The following is a 19,330-nucleotide window of genomic DNA, read 5'->3' on the forward strand; positions in this document are numbered from 1 at the left end:
TTGTAGGGGTATGTCGTTTGGCGGCCAGGACCAGCTGGTACTTCTGTGTCAGTGATATAATCCAGCCACAGGTTGAAAAATCATCACTATCTTCTGCACCCACTGCATGCTTTGACTGTACTGAGCCATAATATCTATCCATTTTTGGTAATCGCTTGTCCTATTCAGGGTTATGGGAGGGGGGGGGGGGTCTGGCATCTATGGGTGCAAGGCAGGGAATAACCCAGGATTGGGTGCCAACCCATCACGGGGCACACTCACACACCATTCACACCTTGGCATTTCCAGTCAACCTGTTTTTGAACTGTGGGGGGAAACTGGAGTACCCAGATGATGCAGGGAGAAGATGCAAACTCCACAAACATGAAACCTGGGAGTGAACTCGAACCTTGGTCCCAGTGGTGTGAGGCAACAGTGCTAACCACTGTGCCACCGTGCCGCTCCTGAGTCATTCACAATGACATTCACAATGGTCACAGAAATAACTTTAATCTGACAAAAGTAATAATAAATAAAAATTCTATGAAATTTAACCAATGAAAGTCAGACATTGCTTTTCAACCATGCTTCAACAGAATAATTAAAAAAAATAAACTCATGAAACAGGCCTGGACAAAAATGATGGTACCCCTAGAAAAGACCAAAGGGACATGTTAATTCAAGGTGTGTCCACTAATTAGCATCACAGGTGTCTAATCTTGTAATCAGTCAGTGGGCCTATATACTGTATAGGGCTCCAGGTAGTCACTGTGTTGTTTGGTGGCATGGTGTGTACCACACTCAACATGGACCAGTGGAAGCGAAGGAAAGAGTTGTCTCAGGAGATTAGAAAGAAAATTATAGACAAGCATGTTAAAAGTAAAGACTATAAGGCCATCTCGAAGCAGCTTGATGTTCCTGTGACTACAGTTGCACATATTATTCAGAAATTTAAGATCCATGGGACTGTAGCCAACCTCCCTGGACGTGGCCGCAGGAGGAAAATTGATGACAAATCAAAGAGACAGATAATATGAATGGTAACTAAAGAGATCCAAGGTGAACTTCAAGCTCAAGGAACATCAGTGTCAGATCGCACCATCTGTCGTTGTTTGAGTCAAAGTGGACTTCATGGGAGACGACCAAGGAGGACACCATTGTTGAAAACAAATCATAAAAAAGCCAAACTGGAATTTGCCAAACTACATGTTGACAAGCCACAAAGCTTCTGGGAGAATGTCCTATGGACAGATGAGACAAAAATGGAACTTTTTGCCAAGACACATCAGCTCTATGTTTACAGACGGAAAAATGAAGCATATCAAGAAAAGAACAGTGTCCCTACTGTGAAACATGGAGGAGGCTCTGTTATGTTCTGGGGCTGCTTTGCTGCATCTGGCACAGGGTGTCTTGAATCTGTGCAGAGTACAATGAAATCTCAAGACTATCAAGGGATTCTAGAGATAAATGTGCTGCCCATGTGTCAGAAAGCTTGGTCTCAGTCGCAGGTCATGGGTCGTGCAACAGGACAATTAGCCAAAACACACAGCTAAAAAGACCCAAGAATGGCTAAGAGGAAAACATTGGACTATTCTAAAGTGGCCTTCTATGAGCCCTGACCTCAATCCTATTGAGCATCTTTGGAAGGAGCTGAAACATGCCGTCTGGAAAAGGAGCCCTTCAAACCTGAGACAACTGGAGCAGTTTGCTCATGAGGAGTGGGCCAAAATACCTGCTGAGAGGTGCAGAAGTCTCATTAACAGTTACAGGAATCGTTTGATTGCAGTGATTGCCTCAAAAGGTTGTGCAACAAAATATTAAGTTAGGGGAACCATCATTTTTGTCCAGGCCTGTTCCATGAGTTTAATTTTTCAAATAATTCTGTTGAAGCATGGTTGAAAAGCTATGTCTGACTTTCATTGGTTAAATTTCATAGAATTTTTATTATTACTTTTGTCAGATTAAAGTTATTTCTGTGACCATTGTGAGTTTTCCTTTCATTGACCGAAGGGTACCAACAATTTTGTCCACGTGTGTGTACTATGGACCTCAGACATAAATGTGATCTTGACTTGATCAGGCGTAACTCAACGTAAGACTGTATATCTAAATACTATTTTTACTAAAGTTAAAACAAATGACATAAAACGGGAAAATGAGCCGGCTGTGTGTTTTCTGCTTCATTTGTCACACTACAAACGGGTTCACACTCACTCGCACACTCACACCTTTGTTGGTGAGACACCGTGTAGAATTTAGACTGCCTGTGGCGTATTCAGCTCTTTAATCTTTACCGTAGGGGAGCCACCTGTGACTGTGTACCGTGACGACGCAGTGTAGTTCATGCCACACTGCATCTGCCGTTAAGTGATGCCTCCAACTGCACAGTTATGCAACAGAGTACTAGCTGTTGCTTTAAATAATATTACATAGCCAAAAAAAACCCCACATATATAACACATATCGAAGAGTATATATAGTGTATATAACATTTTGCTCAAAACCTTTCAGGAGATAGAACACAGTATGCTTAAAGTAACTGGAAATCGTACATTTCATGAAATCCCATGTGAGGTGAAATTAAAGTGTTCAGTTTCCTGACTGGCTGGTGAGAGACTCAGAGCAGTAATGACCCGAGACTTTTAGGGGGACTTTTCAAGGCAGTGTTTATCGGGGCGGGTCGTCTTTCATTGGGCGCTTTAATAAGCATGGGCCGAATAAAGGGAGGAAACCGCAGACTGAACACACACGGGGATCGTGGTCCTGAACACGTGTGGGGATTATGGTCCTGAACATGAGTGGGGATTGTGGTCCTGAACACACGTGTGGATTGTAGTTCAGAACATGTATAGGGATCGTGGTCCTGAACACACATAGGGATCATGGTCCTGAACACACATGGGGATCGTGGTCCTGAACATGCAAGGGGACTGCGGTTCTGAGCACGCATGGGGATCATGGTCCTGAACACACATGGGGACCGTGGTCCTGAGCACGCGTGGGGATCATGGTCCTGAACACACATGAGGACCGTGGTCCTGAGCACGCGTGGGATCGTGGTCCTGAGCACGTGTGGGATCATGGTCCTGAACACACATGGGGACCGTGGTCCTGAGCACGCGTGGGATCGTGGTCCTGAGCACGTGTGGGATCATGGTCCTGAACACATTGGGGATTGTGGTCCCCATGGTATTCTCCAGAAATCTGAAATCAAAAGACTTGGCGAGATGAAAGAGACTGTAGAAAAAGCTAATGACATCCGTTATCATATTCAAGGTGTTTAATGCTACAGGCAGGAAGAAAGTAAGAAGTAAAGAGATTGATGAGGGATAGATAAGAGGGAGATAAACAAAATCACAGAAAAGATGAAAGACAGAAGGCAAGAAGTAAAAAGGGAGTAAAAGGAAGGCTGGTGAAGGAGATGGGAGGATGTGGCGTTGTCAGGAGAGAGAGGGATGGGGACAGTGGAGAGAGAGGGATGGGGACAGTGGAGAGAGAGGAATGGGGACAGTGGAGAGAGAGGGATGGGGACAGTGGAGAGAGAGGGATGGGGACAGTGGAGAGAGAGGGATGGGGACAGTGGAGAGAGAGGGATGGGGACAGTGGAGAGAGAGCACACACAGCTAATTCTGGCCATGAGTGAACAGCGCCTGCAATGCCAACTGTTGACGCACCCCCCCCCCCCATCTGTTTTTCCTCCCCCCACCAGTCTCCATCTCTCTCTTTGTCACAGATCTGCCCTCGACCTTGTGAAGGCTCCCCCCCCCCCCCCACGTCACAAAACTTTTCCATGGACTGATACTGAAGACCCCCCATCCCTCTGGTGACAAATATAGCGCCTGCGGCATTCCGTCGTGTCCGGCTAAACATACGCGCGCGCGCGCTCACACACACACACACACACGCACAGTAAAATCCCATTACTCAACCCACAGTATAAAAGCCACGGGGGCTGGATGTGCACAAAATTCACCTACAGCCAGAGGGAGAAGACAGGAGGGGCCTGTTGGGATAAGAGAGGATTTTAGAGACCAACTTCAGAAGCAAATAGCAGTCAAATCAGATCGAGAGACAAAGACGGATAGAGGCTGAAGGCAGAGTGACAAAGCGAGGCATAGAGGCCCCGAGCCGAGGCAGTCTACTCCTGATCTCCTTCGACACTGCAGCCTCCCCCACCCCACTATCAATGTCCACCTCATCCGCCTTTCGCTCGGAGCGCACTTTCCACCAGGCCTCCTCGTCCAGCTACACGGAGAAGAGTCGAGGCATCTTCGGGGAGGACTTTGGGTCGTTCGTGCACCCCCCGCTGGGGGACGGCTCGGTGACCTTCGAGGGTGAGTTTTCCTGCCAACGCTGTTCCTCTGGTTACCGTGTTTGGAAACGCGATCCGGCGGGGTCTCCGGAAGCTGCTGCCGCTGATTCTGAGGCTCTGGAGCCTCAGATAACTGGATGTGTGCGGCCGCTTTATACACCTACTGCCTGTTCTCATGATGGCCATCCTGATCTCTCAAAGCTCTCTTCATATGTAGCCAAAATCAATCCAACGCCCCTAGCCAGGGGAACCGGAGACAGACCGTACTGTGACATTTCAGCCTCTCCAGCAAAGCCCCGGCCATAAGCCCTGGGATGGACCCTGGAGGTTACTGTCAATCAAGGCTGGGCTGGGGAAAACCCATATGACCCCCCCTAGGCAATTTGACTTTGTTTTTGGATGGTGCGGCCCTGGAGGGGTAGGGGGTGGGTGCCGGTGGTGAAACTTGCATGGTGGGCTTGGGGGGGGGGGGGGTTGGGCACTACAGGTGGTTTGCTAATTCGGTGCCCTCTCAGAAGACGGAGCCCTCAGTGATCACCTACGTCGCCTATAAGAGTGACCTGCCCCGGATCAGGGTCCCTCCGCTGTCTCTCGGCCATCCTGTCTCATCTCGGCTCCTCGTTCTCCTGACCTAGCTGGCTGGACCAGCACAATCCGACTGAGCAGAAGATTCAGTGAGAATAAAGGAGTGCATTTGCTCTTGCTCTGCACTAGGGGGAGCACTGAGGAGCTCAGGGCACTTTGCAAACATAAACATATGACTTTCCTGTGTTTATGACCAAGGGCGTAAGTTTGGTTCATTAGCAGGGACCCCTAAACACACATGGGCCTCCCCCAATATGGTAGGATCACGTCCCTACTCTCCATACACAAATCTATGCCCTTTTTTATGAGTGAGTGTGTATGTATGTGCATGAGTGTATAGACATTTCTCCAGGTAATTTTGTGTGCTTGTATTTGTGTTCATCTGTTTGTTTAAGTATGTATATTGGTGCATACAGCTAATCTGTATATGTGTGTTTGTAAATGCATTTGTGAGTGTGACGTTAAATATACACAGTGTACCCTGGGCCAGCAGTCACTCGAAACAACTGTGCTGGACCGAGGTGTATTTTAGTCTGTGGGCAAACACACCCTGGGAAGGAGGGGTTGGAGGTTTCGGGGGGTCGAACGTGAGCCAGGGAATGTCTGGTCCAGGGCCAGGACTGTGACTTCACATGCGGGGAATGACGGCATGGTGTCCGAGCTGGCGAGACTGGGCAGGATGTCACGTGGCAGTGAGTATGTTCTTATGCACACACACTGCCTATATAGGCATACCAACCTGTGACGTGTGTGTGAACACATCAACAGCAGCAACTTTGAGACATGCTTTGACCTCCTGGTCAAAGGACAGTGGTCATGGACAGCTGACACAAGTAAATAAACCTGCATCATAGGTCGTAGGTCAGAGGTCAGCGTGAGTTGACCTAAATTAGTCTTGTTAAAACTCTTAAGCCTCGCACCCTTAAGCCTCCTGTACTGCCTCCTTATCGCCCCCACCAGGTCAGTCAGGCAACGTCAGGACGCTGGGAGATACGTACCAGTTCACTGTGGATGTCAGAGGCTTTTCCCCGGAGGACGTGATTGTCACAACCTCAAACAACCAGATCGAGGTTCGGGCAGAGAAGGTGAGTTGTACCAGGAGCCTCACGGCTGCCACTGTTACCCCATACAAAATCCCCACAAGCAGCCAGTCCTACAGCTCACTTCACCAACCCTCACCAACCAAGGACAGCGTCAGAACATCCCAGTGCACAGATCAACTGGTCACTCAATGGTGCTGAGCAAACCAAAGCAGAGGGAGAGCTGAAAATCCTTAAAGAGACACCAAACCACCATGAAACCATGACAGGAAACACGAAAAACAACTCAAAGCAATAACATACAGAATAAGATGGTAGGACAGGCTGCCCATTGAAACTGGTCAAAATGGGGAGAACAGCAGGAGGTAGCAAGGGAACAACACTTTGCTCTTAAATCTTACAAATATAAGAAGCCTAGAGATTAATGTTTGCCAGTGAACTTAACATTTTCAAAAATTCCAGACAATGACAAATGGCCAGTGCGTCTCCAGAGCATTGATTTCCTATATATCCCCAAAGAACCTGGGGGGTAGAGGGTTAAAACACGTTCACCTTATTCTTTAATAGCTTGTTTGTCATTTTGACCCTTTTGTAGACTGCTGCTGCACTTTGGAAATAAGAAATTGCGATGTTATGTCACTAAAGCCAGTTAGACTAGAACTGAAATAGAGAAAAACACAGCGAAGAGAACCAACATGAGATGCACAGAATCGATATATTGTTGCTCAGCTTCTCGATACATGTGCAGTACTTTCTTCTCATGCTTCATGCTTTTATCCTCACAAATACCCCATTTGCCTCCAAATTGTCTCCACTGTTCTTACCCTGTAATTCTCTTTCTCGCCATCTTCCCCATCTTCCCCATCTTCCCCATCTTCCCCATCTTCCCCAGCTGGCAGCAGATGGCACAGTAACAAACACATTTGCCCACAAGTGCCAGCTGCCAGAAGACGTGGACCCCACCTCGGTGACATCATCTCTCAGTGACGGGGGCACTCTCACCGTCAAGGCATGCAGGCACCCAGCTAAACTGGAGCACGCTCAGACCTTTCGCTCCGAAATAAAGATCTAACATGGTGTGGCTCACTACGGTCTCCCTGCCCCTCCCTACATTCCCTGAATCCTTTGCTGTTTATACTAGATGTCTCTAGTCATTACCCAGAATCCTTTTTTCCATGACACCATGTCATCCCCACATTCCTTTGTCTCTTCCCCCGCTATGCCATTTTCCCAGCACCTTCTATATAAATGTACTCACGTATATATTGTTCATCTCTGTGACTTTCTGAGCATGTTCATCAGAAGGACATAGATACCCAAACTGTAAACTTTTTACACAAAGTATTTACTTATATTGGGCACATTTATTGCAGAATACAAACTCATACAACATCCTGAATAGCTGTAATACATATTTAACACACTGTACTCATTAAAACAGCTGAAAAATGAAATGTTTTTTTTTTCAGAATATCTTGATTGCTTTTGAGTGATATTATTAAAAGGGCTGTGCAAGTACAATTTGTCTCCCCATAACCCAAACATCCTGAGAGATATTCAAAACAATGTAGAAGCACATTTCAAAACCTGTGACATACAACAAAATAGTCATCTTGTTTGGAAATAAGTTATTTTAACATGATAATGGCATGCATTTTGGCAGCTATGAAAAATCTGTTTTTTTCAGTATTTTTGCACCAGTGATTTAGTAATTAAATTGCACATGAGTGTTTGTAGAAAGAACACACTACAAGAAGGGAAAAGTCATTAATGACAGAGTTAATACCCCACAAATGGAGCTAAATGAAATTAGTATTGACAGATCCATTGACATGCTGCAGGGTTTTTGTCAGAATGTTTTTTCTTCGTTTTTCTTGGTTGCATAATATTGCCCCCTACTGGAAAATTTGGATACTAAGTTAATTTTACTCCAAGCCTACAGAGCGCATCTCGCAGCCCTTCCATATCAGACCTGCAGGAAGGTAGCAAAGTAGCTCAAAAATATCATGGCCCACATTTTAAACAACAAACTTCCCTAAATGGTTGTGGAATTAAGGTACAGGCATCTGAAAGGTTGTGTCTTTAGCAGTAGACCCAGTAAGCCATTAAATGTGGATGGAGACACTCTGAGAAAGAATATTATGCCAAACTGGGTCTCCATAGCAAGACTGAGAAAGCAGCTAAACAAGCTTCCAGAATATTCCACACACTCACACTAATGTTCCAGACAGGCATACTGCCATCATTGTGATATTGTTGCTATGATGGTGGTGGAAATTAACACCACATGACAACTGTAAGTTATACACAGAACAACAAACACACTACAACCAATACTAAAAGTCAAAAGAAGAGAAAAATAAATAAAACAAAACCATCAAACCGAGCACCATTCGGCAATAGGCTTGCTGCAAAGCATGCTGGGATGGATATACTGGAAGTGCACAGCAGGTCTCTGGCAGGGTACATTGCCCCCAAGGGTCAGTGTGTTGGGTTCTCCAGGGGTGAGGCCTGGCTGTCACAGAGCGTGACGTATGCTCTCTTCTGATAGGCTCTTGAGTGTGTCCGTGAATGAAAAGCAAGCTCATGTACCACCCAGACCTGCTAACGGAAGTTAATGTACAGTAGGTACTCCATGCCAGCCTCACTCTGCTCCTCAGCCCCTGCTGGGGACCCAAAAAAGGCTTCTGTGAGACCCACTTGTCTTTATTTCTTTCCTAAGCATGACAGCTGCTGGCGTGCATCTGATGGACTACCGAATTACTGTCTGGTAGACCCACAAGACCATGTGCAGGTGGCAGTCCCTGTCGCACTGGTGTGAACTGATGAGGGTGGCTAGCTGGATGGAGAACATTCTGCAAGGGAGCTAGAGCAGCGGGAGCCTTCCATCAGACCTCACCAAACACCTGCGCTTCAATGTTTCATTCCTGGCCACAGTCCAGCCCTAAAAGTGGGCTGAAGTAGCAAAACATTTACTATACCATGGTGAGGAATGGGCGCAGGATATCTACCCCTCATGCACCACAGTTTGCAGTATCGGGATCAGAGTGATGGAATGATCCTTTCTGGGTAGTGGACATGGAACTCCTAATGGCATCCAGCTTTATTTAATTATCTTCAGAAATGTTGCAAAATGGCCCCCTCCTACAAAGCCATGGCCAGTGCCTGGGGTTGGATCACGGGGGTGACAGCCAGCTATGGAACCCTTGTCTGGTGCCCAACCCAATCTAAACTTAAGGCGTTCTTCTTGCATGAATGTGTCCAAGTGTGAGTAACGGGCCCTCATTTCAGGGTCATTCGCTAACACTATAGCTGTTAGTTGAGACTGGGCAGACCATCATCAGCCGTGGTTCCACTGTGATAGTCACACAGCCATACTCTTCTTGCCGTTGATGGTATTAGCATTCTGCAACTGCAAAAGGACTTCAGGAGAGCAGGTCGGCATTACAGGGGAACATCAAAGTCGTAGCCCTGGAGTGCTGCAATCCACCAAGCCAGCTGTTCCATGGGTGTCTTACGAGAAGCCACAATGGATACATGATCTGTCTGCAGGAGGAGGCACCTGCCAGACAAGTAGGGACAGAAGTGGTGGAGTACTTAGAACAAAACCAGAACCTCTCAATATGAAACACAGTATTTGTGCTCAGGGCAGCTGGAGGCTTTGCTGCAACAGGTCCCCACATGTTCTCCCTCTCCTCCAACCTTGGACTTTACTGATCCCAACACTACTGCTATCAATGTCAATGATGATGAATTGGGGTATGCCAGGATAGAAGCCTCAGTGAGCGTGACATAAAGCTGGTTGAAGGTGGTGGTTCATGCAGCCTCTCACTCAAACAACTGTTACTCATTCAGCAGTTAATGGAGCATGCTACCAAATGGCAGAAAAACCTGTGACAGCACACTAAGATGTGACTCTCAGAGAGCTGTGCAACTCAGTGATGTCCGGAGGAACAGGCTGGTCCAGGACAGCCATCCTCTTTGGTAGCCGGTCACCGCATATACCATGTGGCCCAGTAATGATGCTACATTTCTTGTGGGTGAAGTGGAAGCCGGTCCAACAGATGGCTGCAAAGACTTGCTGCAAGTAGTGCATGGTTCCATCAAAATCTTCTGCGCGCACCAATGTCTCATCAAGGTACCCCACACAGCAGGTCTGTGTCATGGAGGCCGTCACCTTCTCCATGAGGCACAAAAATGTTGCAGGGGCTTTGCAGAGTCCAAATAGCATTACCTAAAATTGCCAAAGCCCCTGGACAATGGAAAAGGATGACCTTGCAGGTTCCCCTGTCCATTACTGTCACTGACATTGGCTTCCCCAAGGTGGGTTTGCCCCAACTGAGTTGTGGAAGGGGCTGTGCCACAGTAGTGGTCAGCATATTTTGGAAAACATGGTAGGTAGAACACTCTGTCCTCCAATCATGCCAGAAGTTCCCTTGCTGCTCTACATTTCTTCCTCTACAACTCAATTCTACTCCTGACATCAATGTGGTGAGACATGGTTCCATATTGAGATCATTATTCCACAAACTCATCATCATGCAATATTGTCACGACAATGGTGGTCTACATAAATACTGAATGACAACAGCAAATCAAAAACATAACATGATGTACACTATAATCAATACTAAAAGATGAGATCCCATAAAGTAAAACTAATAAAAGAGGCAATAAACAGTCAACCGAGCAGGGCTCAATGCTCAATGCCTTGTGTGTCATGATACATTACTCCCGTGATCATCATCAAAATCATCTGCCATTTGTGCCACAGTAGGCCTTCTGTTGGTTCATACCAGATGGGATAGCCATCATTCACATCCAACATTGATGAGACTGACCAACACCCTGTCGACGGGTCAGGGTTTTTGCATCTTTGGAACCCAAACACCACGGCTGACCATGAACACCCCAAAGCCTTGCCGTTTCATAAATGCTCTGACCCAGTTGTCTGGCAGTAATGATTTGGCCCTTATCAAAGTCATTCAGATCTTAACCTCTTGCAAAATTCTTCTGCACACAGCATGTTGACCACAGGAACGGAATGTTAGCTTACCGACTAGCATATATCCCAGATGTTGACACATGTAGTTTTTACTAGACAGCCAACAGTATTCACTTCAAGCGGGGGTGGCCAAAATGTTTAGGCTCATCATTGTATACATATAATATCTGTGATATATACATATATACACATGACCCTGAACTAGATAAGTTAATGTTGAATATGACTGCCCTCTAGTGGAACGCAGTAATAAGTTCACCCATGCAGTTCTGGACTCCAGTCTGCAGTCCCTCAGTCAATTAGCTACACTGTGCTACACTGTACAACTATAGTGTATGACATCTAACAACTGCTCACTGTACAGCGGCACTTCCAAAACAATACCCTAACAAAACACTAAAAACTTCAAAATAGCTGTTATGGCGACAGATTCAGTATCGTTGCCATTCCATAAAGCATTTGAGTGAAGGTATAGTTATATCTGTTTCTGTTAGCTTTTCCACAGGACAATTACATTTTCATCCAACAATAGAAGCATTTTTAGAAAGCCAAATGTTCACCAAAGCCAGCCCAGCCTCTACATGTACAGGCACGTATACCTTTTTATTCAACGGGTAGATATGTTGAGGCTGAATGGAAATTAACAGCTACTGTCAACTATAAAAGAGATGTGATAATCAGCACTTTGATATGTAGCTTTTTAAAGCCACGTTAGGCAACTTGCAAAATTCCGAAGAAGCCAATAATTGGTGACTGAACTGTAGGTGCATGAAGTAGGTGTATCTCAAAAATCATGACCTTATATGCAAGTATGGACAGACCGCATAGGCAAACAGGTACAGTGGTTACAAAGTTTTGTTCTTGTTGTGAGTGATGGTGGTGGGTTCAAAGCCTATGTATTTTATTTCCTTTTTCACTAGAAGTCCCTGTTTTGTATGGAAAATAAATACCAGATTCCAGAAACGGCTTAGGAGAGAACTCGATATTGGGGGAACACAACTTACTCATTTAAATACAAAGATCCATGTATTTAGGTGGGGGGGGGGAGAATCTGAGTGAAGTATTGTGGGATACATGTTTCTCTGCCCCCCCCCCCAACCAATTTCCTAAGTCACTGGATTCCAGTACTTTTCAGTTACCCTCATTGGCATCCTCCTTGCCAAGCAGGCAGATAAATATGATTCTGATGTCTTTTATTCTGGGAAAATACACCCTGTCTAGTTTGGTGAGAGCTGGTGTGTCTGACATTTTTGACACGTTATGAAAATGCATAGCGTGTCCCACTCCGGAAAACATCTCCCCAGTGTAGCACCATATTTCACCTATGAATTTGTCTTATTTTTACCCCGATGCGTGATTCCTGTAGTTGAAATCATTTATTTCCAGGTAATGTTACATAACTGCTCTGTGATTGGCTGGCATCCTCTACAGAGTGTTCCCTACCCTTGTGCTCTATGCCATCTTCCAAAGGCTCCAAGTCCCCTGCAAACCTGATCAGGATAAACACTGGATAGATGGAAGGATAAAGGAACATAATCATGCACTGATTCCCATGGCGTCCAGCTCCTTTTTTTCCTGCACATTTTGTCATTTCAGCACTGTTCCATCACCCATTCTGAATTCTTTCTTCCCTAGTGCATGGATTACCAGACATTAGGAATGGCACTGAATGTAGTTTATGGTAGGATTACCCTGTAGCCTAAGTGTCATTTTCAGAAGTGATTATGATTATGCATGAATATGCATCATTACCAGGAAGACTGTGGGTTTGATTCCAACCCCTGTCTATCTGTTGTGGGAGTCATGTGGGATTGTCGCACGTTGCACGGTTGCAGCAAGTCATCCACTTCCGCATGGAGCTGTCGTCATTTGATTGGACGATTTGGAGACGGTCTCGGAGGATTCATTGCGGTAACAAATGTGTGCTTTAAAATGCATTCATATGAGATACTCCACTTATATCTAAAGTACTACATGATATATATATAACAGCTAGTACCGTGCTACGCTTATAGATATTTTATTGGCTAAGCAATTTGGTAACCTTATGTGCGACTTTTCTGAGTCGCTTTACGGCTATTTTGGTTGTCTTGGTGACCGCTCTTAGTTTTTGGCGTGTGATTGGAGGAGCGGAGCAAGTTGAAAGGTCAACGTATGAGCGCTGACGTCTTTCTCACTGGAAAGATGGCGGCAGGAACAGTAACTAGCAGGAGATTGTCTTGGTTTTTGCCCTCTTTTAGCTGCCGGAGTCAATGCAGGGCGAGTCTCCAGCTCAGATTTTTCTTTATTCTCTCTGTGATTTTGGGGACGCTTCATGGAGCGGTGGCTGACGGGAAAACCCTAGTTCTTTTGGACAACCTTAACATCAAAGACACTCATTCAATATTCTTCCGCAGTTTAACTGGTATGTGCAAGAATATTTGTCGCTTTGAGAGTCTGTGTCATTACACGACAGAAATGCCAATATGCTCGTAATTTAGATGTTTCTTATAGGTTTGTTCCCGTGCACTCACTCAGGTTAGCGAGCCTTTACTGTGCCTGTCTGCAGCATATCAGCATTGCGATTGCACTGTAATAAGTTCTGGTCACGTCCAAGCGTTTATGATTATTTTGTCCATGCTTAAAAGTGCAAATATAAATTCCTTTTCAAGCATGTACACATTGCAAGTGTGTTTCATTTTAGCTTTGCGGATACCTTGTCTTTAACTTTAGATCATAATGTCACCTTAGTGTGTTAAATGAATAGCAGCCAAAATATGTTTTCTTTTTCTGTCACACAGATCGCGGATTTGACTTGACTTTCAAGACTGCCGACGACCCTGGCCTCTCCCTCATCAAATATGGCCAGTTCCTTTATGATCATCTCATCATTTTTTCGCCATCTGTGGAAGGTAAGTGTTAGAACGGAAGCTCGGTGTCAGGGTTGACTAAAAACATCAGTATTAAATACTTGAATACTGAATAGTGAAGTGTTTTAGGTGGGAGTTTTTGTGGCTAAAGTTCCTATATTTGGAGATATTTAACATGGCATTGGTATTTTTCTGACTGGATAGAGTAGTGCTTTGTTCTGATATTTTGCAAACCTTTGTAGACTTTGGGGGCAACATCAACGTGGAGACCATCACCGCTTTCATCGACGGGGGTGGGAACGTCCTTGTTGCTGCCAGCTCGGACATCGGTAAGGTCTTCTGAAGACCTTTTATTGGCAGGCTGTTATGATAATGGGGAATAGGAGATTGGCAGTTCTGGATAATTCCATGTAATCGTTGATCTAGGTGACCCCCTGAGAGAGCTGGGCAGTGAGTGTGGGATTGAGTTTGATGAGGAGAAGACCGGCGTCATCGACCACCACAACTATGACGTATCTGACCCAGGAGAGGTGAGCAAGGCTTACCTGTGACCTCATTAACTGGTTCATAGCCTCATGCGAACAAAAGCTAAAGACGTTTGAGTGTGGATAGATCCGATGAGACTGTTTTCCTTCTCTCCCTGTCCTCCATGTCCTTGCAGCATACTCTGATCGTGGCAGATCCAGAGAACCTTCTCAAAGCCCCCACCATTGTTGGCAGGCCCACGGGGAAGCCCATTCTTTTCAAAGGTGTTGGGTGAGTGGCTGTTTTCCTACAAGTTAACAACCGACTGCAATGAACAACTTATAAAACTTCTAGCACTTAAACTTTTTTTCTATTCACTTAGCAGTGATAATGGTTAATTCAGGGAGTGTATATCTTTGTGAGCCTATATTTATGGTGGATGGTAACTGATGTAACCTCCCTTCCTCCCAGAATGGTGGCTGACCCCGATAACCCACTGGTGCTGGACATCTTGACCGGTTCCTCCACATCCTACTCCTTCTTCCCTGACCGCCCCATCACCCAGGTACCTTCCTCTGTGCCTTGATATCCTACGGAGCACATGTACAATAGAATAGCTAAATGCACTTCTGTGTCTAGTTAGGTCCTGCTGGTTTAATAGCATTGATTCTTTGATCATACGTTAAACGTTCTTTACAGTAATTTTGATAGATTGCAGTTCTTTCTCTGAAAAGTTTAAACTTTTTAGTAGCTTTATAGCTTTTATGAGAAGTAACTTTATATGTCTTATAACCTTTGGTGTGATGTCAAGCATTTTTCATTATGAACATTTCAGCTGTTCTGGAAAAGCACACGCAGCTATGTAAAGATGTGTGTGTTCCTCCTCCTCCCCTTTTCCATAGTACCCCCACGCCGTGGGCAAGAACACCCTGCTGATCGCAGGCCTCCAGGCCAGAAACAACGCTCGGGTAGTCTTCAGCGGGTCTCTGCAGTTCTTCAGTGATGCCTTCTTCAACTCCCCCGTCCAGAAGGCTGTGCCTGGCTCTGAGAGGTAGCTCCGCCCCCCTGCCCTCACTGTGAGGTAGCTCCGCCCCCCTGCCCTCACTGAGGTAGCTCCGCCCCCCTGCCCTCACTGAGGTAGCTCCGCCCCCCTGCCCTCACTGTGAGGTAGCTCCGCCCCCCTGCCCTCACTGTGAATAAATATGTTGGTCTTTAAATTACCGCCACATCACCGACATCTTTTTACTTCGCCACCTTCTTCACCGCCATTTGCACAGTGCCTATCGCTTCCATGATTTACCATAACAGTTGCATGTGGCGTGCTCCGCTAACCAAATTTAATAAACATAAGGATACCCCAAATTTGTATAGATTACTAACTTATGGGCGTCACAATACGCCTCTCGTTAATATTTTAGGCACGCTATTAACCTGCTTACCAAATTGTCGGCGTAAGTGAACGTCCGTGTAGTACCAAAAAGCTGGCATCCAGACCGATTTTTCACCCGCCCCTGGTGATTATTGCACATGCGTCATATAATCATGATTACATCGCAGTGTGATAGTGACAGCCCTGGGCATATGCAAACGAATTTCCCCCAGGATCAAAAATTATTAATCTTGTTTCTTTTTAGACTTTTTCAATTAATTTTCTGCCTGTTGGCCTGCTTGTGATTACTTGTGTGGCTGTTTCTGTAAGAATGGCCACTGTTCTGCTGTTGAAGTGCCGGTAGTGGAACTCTTGAGGAATAAGGGTGTTCCCTGTCGGATGGCCGAGATGCAGTCTGAAACGCTTAAGCGTCCTTGTCCCTCAAAGGCACGCACAGACGGGGAACATGGAGCTCGCTGTGGCGCTGTCCCGCTGGGTGTTCAAGGAGGAGGGTGTTCTGAGGGTCGGGGCTGTAAGTCACCACCCAGTCGGGGAGAGCAGTCCCCCAGCCGCCTACACCATCACGGACCTCGTGGTGAGCAGCCAGGACCTTTACGCCGCCTGATTTCTGAGGTTCTCCAGCTCCTGATTCCAGTCGTCTGTGAGACTGGGGTCTCATGGTGCCCTGCCCCCTCGCTCTTCTTCAGGAGTACAGCATCGTGATCGAGAAGCTGTCCAACGGAAAGTGGGTGCCTTTCGACGGAGATGATATTCAGCTGGAGTTCGTCAGGATCGACCCGTTCGTTAGGACTTACCTGAAGAAGAATGGTGCGTGTTCAGTCGTGAAAGGTCTTCCACCCCTTGGAGGGGTGGGCAGTCTTACCCAGAAAGGGCCGCTGTGTGTGCGGGTTTTCACTGCAATTCCCTAATTAGATTACTAATTAGAGGACTGATTGGCTGAGGAGTCCTCACACCTGGGTTTGAACAGGTGACCTAAAGGTTACCCCAAAAACCTGCATACACACCGGACTGCCTATCCCTGTTGTCATTTGGATTATATTGAGTTGCCTTGGAGTGGTGTGATGGCTGTGTTTGGTCCCCGCTCCAGGTGTGTGTGGGATTCACGTGGATTCTAGGGGGTTCTGTTGGTTATTCCCTGGTGCCATTTCCTACCACAGTCCAAAGTTGCGGTTTGGCTGAATCATTTGCGGCATCCCACCGGGGGGGGATATATGCTGCCTTGGTCCCTCTGTCTCTTGGGAGAACCCTCATGGTCAAAGTGCCCCTATAATGTACATGTTGCAGACTTCATGCATGAGTCACTTTGCTCTGCTCTTGCAGGTGGGAAGTACAGCGTCCAGTTCAAGCTGCCTGATGTGTATGGAGTGTTCCAGTTCAAGGTGGATTACAACCGGCTGGGATACACACACCTGTACTCATCCACCCAGGTGAGCAGCCCTCTGGATTCACCCCGGCAGGCGTGTAATGGTATGAGAACGACTACACTGGGGGGTCTTTCTCAATACCTGGGACGCAAAGATTCCTTTTCTTCTGGTCTTGGCAAGAGTGGTCTTGTTGACTTGCCCCCCAAGAACAAACTTGGGGTGCAATGCATCATGGGATTGGTCTCATTTGGGAAGGATGCAACCGATGTATGCTTGAAATTTGAGACTGGGCAAGAACTACTTCCAGGGATTTTTACTGTCCTCCGTACTTCTGTTCTTAGTATCGGAACTGGTCTTTGGCAATGGATGACGACGTAAAACGGGTACACAAGAACACAAGTATGGTCAAGTGCACCCTTGAACTAAATGCTGACGTTCCTTCTCCTCCATTGCCTGTTCCCCAGGTGTCAGTGCGCCCCCTACAGCACACCCAGTACGAGCGCTTCATCCCCTCGGCATACCCTTACTACGCCAGCGTGTTCTCCATGATGGCTGGGCTCTTCATCTTCAGCATTGTCTTCCTCCACATGAAAGAGAAGGAGAAATCTGAGTAGGGGGGGCGGGGCAAACGGGGGTGCTGGGGAGCCGGGGTGGGCTTCCTTAGACGGGCAGATTTGGGTGTGATCAGAACCTTAATAGGATATTTAATGTGTTGTGATTCTTGTCTGGGGGAAGTTTTTAAAAAAATGCCACTTAAAGAAAATGACAGATTTGTTTTTCAGTCTAAACGGATACAGATTCATTGGAATGGATGTTAACTGTTTTTGTTGGTCTGTTTTATTTTTATGTCAAAGTTCATTTTTTTGTTTTGATAATTTTACCAATATCCATTTGGTCAATAAAATGTTGACATCCCACCCTAACATGTCAGTTTGTATTCCGTACTTCTGTCACCCAAGATCACCAGTGTTACTTAAGAAATGCCCCAAGCAGTTATCCATCACTTTGGCCCTGTTCACACCTGATATTAACATGCATCCTGGGTGATCCGGTTACAACTGAGCACCGCTAATTACGTCCGTTCATTCCTGGTATTAACGTGTGTCTCCGCCTGCGTCTCAACCGACCGCTTGTGATCGGATCTCACTTTCCTGCAATTTATAAGTTGATAAGCATGTCGCGTAAATCACTTCCGTATGCAGAATCTGCCGAATAATCAAAGGCTATTTGCTCACTTCAGGGAAACCAAACCACCTAAAATGTTTGCATGGAGTGCCATAATACTCAAGATGAAATCAATAAAAATATAAATAAATACAGCGCCCTCCACAATTATTGGCACCCCTTGTACAGATTTACAAAAAGGGTTGGAAAAAATCTACCATTTGGTGAAGCAGCTTCATGTTACTGAAAAATTGAGAAAAACCTTCATTCAGGATTTTTTTTCTTGGAATAAATTTATCAAGAAATTCTTTGAAAAACACGTGTGCCACGATTATTGGCACCTATAGAAATTATAGTGAACACAATGTAACAAGCATGTTTTCTGTATAAATTGTACATCTTTGAGTTGAGTGGAGTGAATAGGAACCTTCAAGCTGTAATCCATTACTTCCTGGTTAACAGGGATACAAACATTAGGTGACACAAAGCGCAAATTCCCTTAGTCATTCATCAACATGGGAAAGAGAAGAGAACATACAGACCAAATGAGGGAGAAGTGTGTTGACCTTCTTAAAATAACTAATTGCCTTAAAATGCACATTTCTACTGATAGGGCAATAATAAAGTGGAACCCAAGTATATCCCCCCCCCATGTACAGTGAGGAGAATCATAAGAGCGGCAAAAAATCCTCATGGATGACTGTTGGTGAATTACAAGACCAATTTCAATGCGTCCTCGGTCTGTTTTGGGTCCGTTCACACCTGTATTAGTGCATTCCACTTGCGATTGGATCAACCAGGACGCATGTTAATACCAGGTGTGAACAGGTCCTTTGATTATATGCCTGAAAATGCTATAAGTGGATTTATAAGAATTATTTAACAAAAGGAAAGTGGTACTTTATCAAAGGATTATATTCATGAAATTGGGGCCTAAGTCTTTAGGTACTTCCAGCAGATTTTACCAGGGGTATCAAACAGGTGTAATGTATGTAATATTTAGCATTTTGGTTACACTAGCAAACTCATTTATCAATTAGCAGCGAACAAACTATGAGTGGCAAGGTGACCTCACACCCCCAGAACTGGAGGGGTTCAGTCCTACCTCTGCACTGTATATTCTCCGGCTGTAGACATACAGTAAACTGATGTCTCTAAATTGCCCATTTTGCTTGCA

At 45.7% G+C, this 19,330-nt stretch overlaps 2 protein-coding genes across 2 annotated transcripts; both read left to right on the forward strand.

Annotated features, from left to right (window-relative positions):
* Positions 1–3,908: 3,908 nt before the first annotated feature.
* LOC111853022 (heat shock protein beta-7-like) lies at positions 3,909–7,380 on the forward strand. Its single transcript, XM_023829465.2, has 3 exons — positions 3,909–4,313; positions 5,837–5,961; positions 6,809–7,380. The coding sequence occupies exons 1-3, from the start codon at positions 4,166–4,168 to the stop codon at positions 6,986–6,988; spliced, it is 453 nt and encodes a 150-aa protein (XP_023685233.2). The 5' UTR covers positions 3,909–4,165; the 3' UTR covers positions 6,989–7,380.
* Positions 7,381–13,067: 5,687 nt separating this feature from the next.
* ddost (dolichyl-diphosphooligosaccharide--protein glycosyltransferase subunit (non-catalytic)) lies at positions 13,068–17,912 on the forward strand. Its single transcript, XM_023830966.2, has 11 exons — positions 13,068–13,325; positions 13,702–13,812; positions 14,013–14,099; positions 14,197–14,300; positions 14,432–14,526; positions 14,707–14,800; positions 15,138–15,286; positions 16,052–16,199; positions 16,312–16,432; positions 16,946–17,052; positions 17,454–17,912. Exons 1-11 carry the CDS (start codon positions 13,076–13,078, stop codon positions 17,601–17,603), a joined length of 1,416 nt encoding a protein of 471 aa, XP_023686734.2. The 5' UTR covers positions 13,068–13,075; the 3' UTR covers positions 17,604–17,912.
* Positions 17,913–19,330: the final 1,418 nt, after the last annotated feature.

The sequence above is a fragment of the Paramormyrops kingsleyae genome, chromosome 8 (genome assembly GCF_048594095.1).
Source record: "Paramormyrops kingsleyae isolate MSU_618 chromosome 8, PKINGS_0.4, whole genome shotgun sequence".
NCBI lineage: Eukaryota > Metazoa > Chordata > Actinopteri > Osteoglossiformes > Mormyridae > Paramormyrops > Paramormyrops kingsleyae.